The 6,832-nt window shown below is 40.2% G+C and overlaps 1 protein-coding gene across 1 annotated transcript; it reads left to right on the top strand.

Annotated features, from left to right (window-relative positions):
• Positions 1-2,377: 2,377 nt before the first annotated feature.
• LOC125877655 (uncharacterized) lies at positions 2,378-4,284 on the top strand. Its single transcript, XM_049558883.1, has 4 exons — positions 2,378-2,561; positions 2,655-3,305; positions 3,401-3,523; positions 3,575-4,284. Exons 1-4 carry the CDS (start codon positions 2,378-2,380, stop codon positions 4,282-4,284), a joined length of 1,668 nt encoding a protein of 555 aa, XP_049414840.1.
• The last annotated feature ends 2,548 nt before the right edge of the window (positions 4,285-6,832 follow it).

Genomic DNA, 6,832 nt, shown 5'->3' with positions numbered 1-6,832 from the left:
GTGGTGCCTAGGTACTTATCGTGGTTTCGTGATCCAACAACATTTGATGCATTCCCAAAGGATCCAGCAGAAAAAGAAAAGACCAGCACATCATAAGACAGTTGGAAAAAGAGTTGGAGAAGGCCAAAACCACCATTGCTCGGCAAGAAGTTCAAGTCCAAAAAGGAAGAAATATTCAGTTGGAGTTACAAGATACGGAAGGGGAGTTAAAACATGCGGAGGGGAAATTAGCCCGTCTAGAGGAAGAGTTGGATAGTAGAATTCACTTGGCCCGACAAATAAAAAAGGAGCAGAGTTTTGAAATTTCTCGATTGAAGAGGGACTTAGTGGCATCTGAAGAGGTCGGGAACTACCAAAGGGGAGAACTTAAGCGGCAAAAGGAGAAATTTGAGAAAGAAAGGTCATGTTGGATGCATTTACATGATCAACATAAAGCAGAGTTAGAAGATCATAAAAGAAGAATCAATGAGTGTGTCGATATCGAAGAGGGGCAAGGCAAATGATCATTGAGAGAACAACACTTCGCTATCAACTTGAAGCAGCAGAGGAGCGAGAGGCCTTCTTAAGGAACAATCTTGGTGATCATCAGGTTTGGTTGAATAACTGCTATGAAAATATGGAAAAGGCTAGGCGTCAAGTTCATCAGTTGGCGGAACAAACCTCCTATGTTATAAAAATCATCGTCGCATAAATGATCCAAAAGTGGCTGAGCAAGCACGGACCATTGTTCCCCATCTGCCGAAGGTGTTGTTGAATCTGTACGTGACCTTAGGAGGACAAAGAAAGCCCAAGGAAGATGATGAAGATTGAAGAAGAATTTAGTTGTTTAGTTTGTTTGTTTGTTTGTTTTATCTTGTTTTGTTTAAGATTCAGTGTTTCAGTTTAAAGTTCGGTGTTCAAAGAGATCATGTTGATCATGGTTGTGTTTAAACCTGTTGATCCGGTCGTTTTGCTTAAAGTTTTTTTTTGAAATGAATGAAAGGGTTGGACTTTGCTTGTCTAAATTAATGTCGTTAAGTGGTTTAAATTTTTGAACTACATAATGATCTGATTCATGTGGCGACATGATACGTAGGCAACCTCTAAAGGGTTCGATCAAAACTTAAAAAAAAAAAGAAAAAAAGGAAAAATGGAAGACAATGAGCGAAGCAAAGCTGGGATGAGACAATAGCCTTTTGAACTCATGTTATTATGTGATTAACAAATGTATGAATGATGTCTAACCCTAACAAGTTTGTTCATTTCTCATCTTTTTAGTAAGCTTTCGGTGGTTGGTTTGTGGTAAACTGGCAGAACACCCGTACTTTACCAGGTCTAACGTAAGAGCGTCAATGACAAGCAATACTGAAACTGTGGTGAACCCAGTGGATACTCCACTTGATCCAACGACAAGAGAGTCAACAATTATTGAAGAAAACCGGACATTGAGACATGTTATGGCACAATTGTGGCAAGCCTGGGCCAATGGCCAAGAACCACCAACGTCTATCCCCGATTTTCCTGAGATCACTAGTATCCGATCTTCGTCTTCTCAGGTCCCGATATCATATCCTTTCTTTCCTCCGAGGTATGGACCATTTGATAATTGTGGTGCCGGACCATTAACAACACGCCCTCAAGGCATGCCATTCAGGAATAATCCCACTGTTGCGACAGCTACACCGGTATATACCCTCTCACAACCAACTGTGACGCAGAGAGCAACTCAAGAGGGACAGTTCACCGCCCATCCAGAGCAATACTATACTCCTAGATAGCATTCGGGGGCCCTAATTTTGTACAATTCAGCTCCCCTATTGATGTTGAGGGGCCCCCTCAAGTCTCAAAACAAGAGGAAATGTTGAAGAAAATGAAAAGCATCGAGCAACATATGAAAAGTATGCAAGGGCTAGGAGGGCACAAACGTGTCGCATTCAAAGACTTGTGTATGTTCCCAAATGTCCACTTGCCACTTGGATTCAAAACCCCTAAGTTTGATAAGTATGACGGGCACGGTGATCCCATAGCTCACCTCAAGAGATACTGCAATCAACTTAGAGGTGCATGGGGTAAAAAGGAACTGCTCATGGCTTATTTTGGTGAAAGCCTGACTAGTGTTGCCTCAGAATGGTTTATAGACCAAGAGATTTCCCACTGGCACATCTGGGATGATTTGGCTCAAGATTTTGTTAGACAATTTCAGTACAATGTCGACATTATGCCAGATCGCAATACACTCTCTAATATGAGAAAAAAGCCAAATAAAAGCTTCAGAGAGTATGCTATCAAATAGAGGGAACAAGCAGCCTGGGTCAAACCACCTTTAGATGAGCAAGAATTGGTTTATATCTTCATAGAGGCTCAAGATCCTGATTATTTTCACCACCTAACAGCCGCAATGGGAAGACCGTTTCACACAGTAATCAAAATTAGAGAAACGGTCGAAAGTGGTCTCAAAACAGAAAGGATCGTGAGCCAAGCAACAATCAAAGCTACCACACAGGCCATTCAAGATGGTTCAGGCAGTTTTGGAAATCGTAAAAGAAAAGAGGAAGTTTCTTCGCTAACATCAAGGTCAAGAGGTGCTCAAAGGAATTTTAATTGTCCTTACCCACCACTTCAAAGATAATTTAGCTATCATCAACATTACTACCCCTATGTCCCTCAATATCCAGTATCTCCATCTCCATACACGGTCTTCAATGCCCAGTCATATGCGCATTTTCCCAATCGCCCACATTTTTGGGCCCCAACTCAAGGAAACCTTCGACCACAACGACCACCCTATCAGGTCCCTTACAACCCTCCTTCTATGCAAAATTATGCTCAAGAGCAAGGACAGAAAAGGAAATTCACTCCATTGGGAGAGTCCTACTCTAGCTTGTTTCAAAAGTTAAGAAAGGTAGGAGTGATTGGGTCTATCCCACCACATTGTCTGATTCCAACTACTCCAGGTTTCCAAGCCAATGAAAGATGTGAGTATCATTCAGGGGCCCAAGGACACAACACTGATAATTGTTGGACCTTGAAGGGGGCGATAGAGAAGCTAATCGACCATGGAGTGGTCGTTGTGACAGATGATCAAAACACTCCCAATGTGACTAATAACCCACATCCAACTCAAAACAATTTAGTGGGTATGATCTGCGATGATCAAGAGTACAAACTCCTTGGCAAAATGAGAAAGTTGTTTAGGAAGATCGGAGAGGAAAACAAGCCAATAAAGAGTTTAGAACCAGTTGCATCTTTGAGTGTGGAAGGTGTCAACCTTGATACCAAAGTTTTGTGTGTCCTGGGGGTTTCGAAGGGGATTGAAGTTCGAGCAGGTATGTCGAAATTGTATGTATCAAAAGGTTTCATCAACAGAACCAAAATTGCTTGGCAAAGTTGAAAGGACCTATCTTTGTTAAGCCTATCCAAGAGCTTCCGGTAACTGATTCAAAGGCTGTCCCTTGGAACTATAACAAAATCGTTGTGGTTTACCGAGGAAAGGAGATTGTTGAAGAGGTTGATGAAGCAGGAGGGCTGACACGCTCTGGAAGATGTTATTCTCCAGAAGAATTAAGAAAAGGGAAGATGACTTAAAACATCCAAGTACCATGGAAGAAAGCAGTTACTGAGGAAGAAGCAGAAGAGTTTCTAAAAAAGAGAAAGGTTCCAGATTACTCTGTTGTGGAACAATTGAAGAAAACCCCGCCACAAATTTCATTGTTGTCTCTACTCTTGCACTCAGAAGAACATCGTCGTGTGTTGAATAAGATTTTGAATGAAGCACATGTATCGAATGAGACCACGGTAAATCAGTTAGAGAAAATGGCCAAGCGCATCTTTGAGTCAAACACCATCACTTTCACTGATGATGAGTTGCCCACAGAGGGAGCTGGACACAACAGAGCATTGCTTCTTACAGTGAAATGTGAAGGGTACTATGCAAAAAGTGTCATGATAGATGGGGGATCCGGGGTAGACATATGTCCTCTCTCTATGCTGCAAAAATTGAAAATTGGCCTTGACAGAATTCACCCCAGCAATATATTTGTTCGAGCTTATGACGGCTCAAGGCGGGATACCATTGGTGAAATCAAGTTAAACATGACAATTGGACCGGTGGACTTTATGATTGTGTTCCAAGTGATGGACATGGACACGTCTTATAATTTTCTATTGGGAAGGTCATGGATCCACATGGCTCGGGCAGTCCCATCAACTCTACATCAAGTTGTTAAGTTTGAACACAACCATCAGGAAATCATTGTGCATGGGGAAGATGGTTTACCTATTTACAAAGATCCCTCCATTTCATAAATTGAGTCAAAAGAAGGATGTGATTCCATTGTTTACCAGTCTTTTGAGGCCATATCAGTCGATCACTTTAGAGAAGGAGACCCCATTATCCAACCATGTCACTCTTCTTCCTCTTCAATGGTAGCAGCGACAATGCTCAAATATGGTTATCAACCTGGTAAAGGTTAGGGACTATGTTCGCAAGGAATTATGGATCCCATTACTCTTTTAGGGAACCAAAGCACCTCTGGCCTCGGATACAAACATAGCAAGAGAAATGGAGATGAGACGAAGAACCACAAAAAGACTGATAGGGCGTTGCCACAACCAATTCCCCATATTTATCATTCATTTATCAAGCCTCAGGGTTCAGAAATGGAAGCTTCATTTACTCATGAAGACATTGAAGAAGTTATTCAGGATCTCAGTCAGTTATTTTGTGAAGTAAACATGGTCCAAGTTGGTGAAGGTACAAGTCATGCCGATGTGTAGCTCGTGGGCTTAGTTTTTGAGTTAAACAATTGGGAAGCCAATCATTTCCCCATAAGGAAGGAGTCTTGGTAGTTTGTTTTGCTACTCTTTTGTATTTTGTTGTTTTCAGGGTTGTGATCCGAATATTTGAAAGTGTTTTGTTTTAATGTCAACCCTTCTATCCTTTTTTACTTTCAATGAAATGAAATTCCAGTTTCATAGTAAAATTTTGTCTTTTCCCTTCCCTGATTCTTATTCTCCATTTTTCAGTTCTGTAAATGCCGGCTTTGATAACATGACATGCATGCGGAATTCACTCCCAGATCTCAAAGAGTTGTTTATTCTTAAATCCCCGAGTCGAGAGGTTGAATATGATGAAGAAGAGGCTTTTACGGAAATTAATAGGGAATTAGAACAATTTGAGCACAAACCTAAGCCTAATCTTAGTGAAACTGAGACCATCAATTTGGGAAGTAATGAGGAAGTTAAAGAAGTAAAAATAAGTCTTCATGTCAAGAAGGAAATTAGGGATGCCATAATATAACTTTTGTTTGAATACAAAGATGTGTTTGCTTGGTCCTATGATGACATGCCAGGTTTGAGTGTTGATTTAATGGTCCATAAGTTGCCCACTCATCCTGATTTTCCACCCGTCCAACAAAAAAGAAGAAAATTCAAACCGGACAGAAGTGAAAAAATCAAGGAAGAAATCATGAAACAACTAAATGCAAATGTGATCCAAACCATTCGTTACTCTACTTGATTGGCAAATGTTGTTCCTGTGTTGAAAAATGATGGAAAGACAAGAATTTGTGTTGACTATCGGGATTTGAACAAAGCTAGTCCAAAAGACAATTTTCCCTTGCCTAATATCCACATTTTAGTGGATAATTGTGCCAGACACGAAATTCAATCATTTGTGGACTGTTATGCGGGGTATCATCAAATCTTGATGGACGAAGAGGACGCTGAAAAAACTGCTTTCACCACTTCATGAGGGACTTATTGTTATAGGGTCATGTCATTCGGTCTTAAAAATGCTGGGGCAACTTACATGAGGGCTATGACCACCATGTTTCATGATATGATGCATAAAGAAATCGAAGTATACGTCGATGACGTAATCATCTAGTCTAAAACACAAGCTGACCATGTGCAAGATTTGAGAAAATTCTTCGAAACAATGCGAAGATATGATCTCAAGCTTAATCCAGCAAAATGTGCATTTGGAGTTCCATCTGAAAACTTCTGAATTTTATTGTCAGTAGAAGGGGAATCAAATTGGATCCTTCCAAAATAAAAGCCATTCGAGATTTGCCACCCCCGAAAAATAAGACCTAAGTCATGAGTCTACTTGGGAGGTTGAACAACATTAGCAGGTTTATTGCTCAACTCACAATCACTTGTGAGCCCATTTTCAGACTTTTGAAAAAGGATGTTGCTGTCAGATGGACGGATGATTGTCAACAAGCTTTTGAAAAAATCAAGGAATATTTGTCCAAACCTCCTGTATTGGTCCCGCCGAAACTTAATAGGCCTCTCTTTCTATATTTTTCAGTGACAGATAATTCCTTTGGGTGCGTTCTCGGTCAACACGATTCCACAGGCAAGAATGAGCAAGCTATCTACTACTTGAGCAAGAAATTCACTAGTTATGAAGTCAAGTACACCCTCTTGGAAAGGACATATTGCGCCCTAACTTGGGTAGCTCAAAAGTTAAGGCATTATTTTTTGTCCTACACAACTTACCTCATATTTAGGATGGATCCTTTGAAGTACATTTTTGAGAAGCTAATGCCAATTGGTAGACTCGCGACATGGCAAATCTTGTTCACTAAATTTGACATTATATATGTGTTTTATTTAAAAATATATAGAAAAGGGAAAAATGACTGAGTCTTCGAAAAACCGATTAAACTTATGGTTTAAGAGAAATCGGGTTTCCAAAAAGGACAGAGTCGCCACTTAATTTTTAGTAAAAAATCAAGAAAAAATACTTACGATTTTCAAAAGATTTAAACAGATAAAATCAATTGAAAATAAAAGGGTTCGAAGTTCAATATACATTCCGAGAAGGTGTTAGGCCCTCGGAATGCCC

The sequence above is a fragment of the Solanum stenotomum genome, chromosome 9 (assembly GCF_019186545.1).
Source record: "Solanum stenotomum isolate F172 chromosome 9, ASM1918654v1, whole genome shotgun sequence".
Classification (NCBI taxonomy): domain Eukaryota; kingdom Viridiplantae; phylum Streptophyta; class Magnoliopsida; order Solanales; family Solanaceae; genus Solanum; species Solanum stenotomum.
This window is presented reverse-complemented; position numbering and strand designations above follow the sequence as displayed.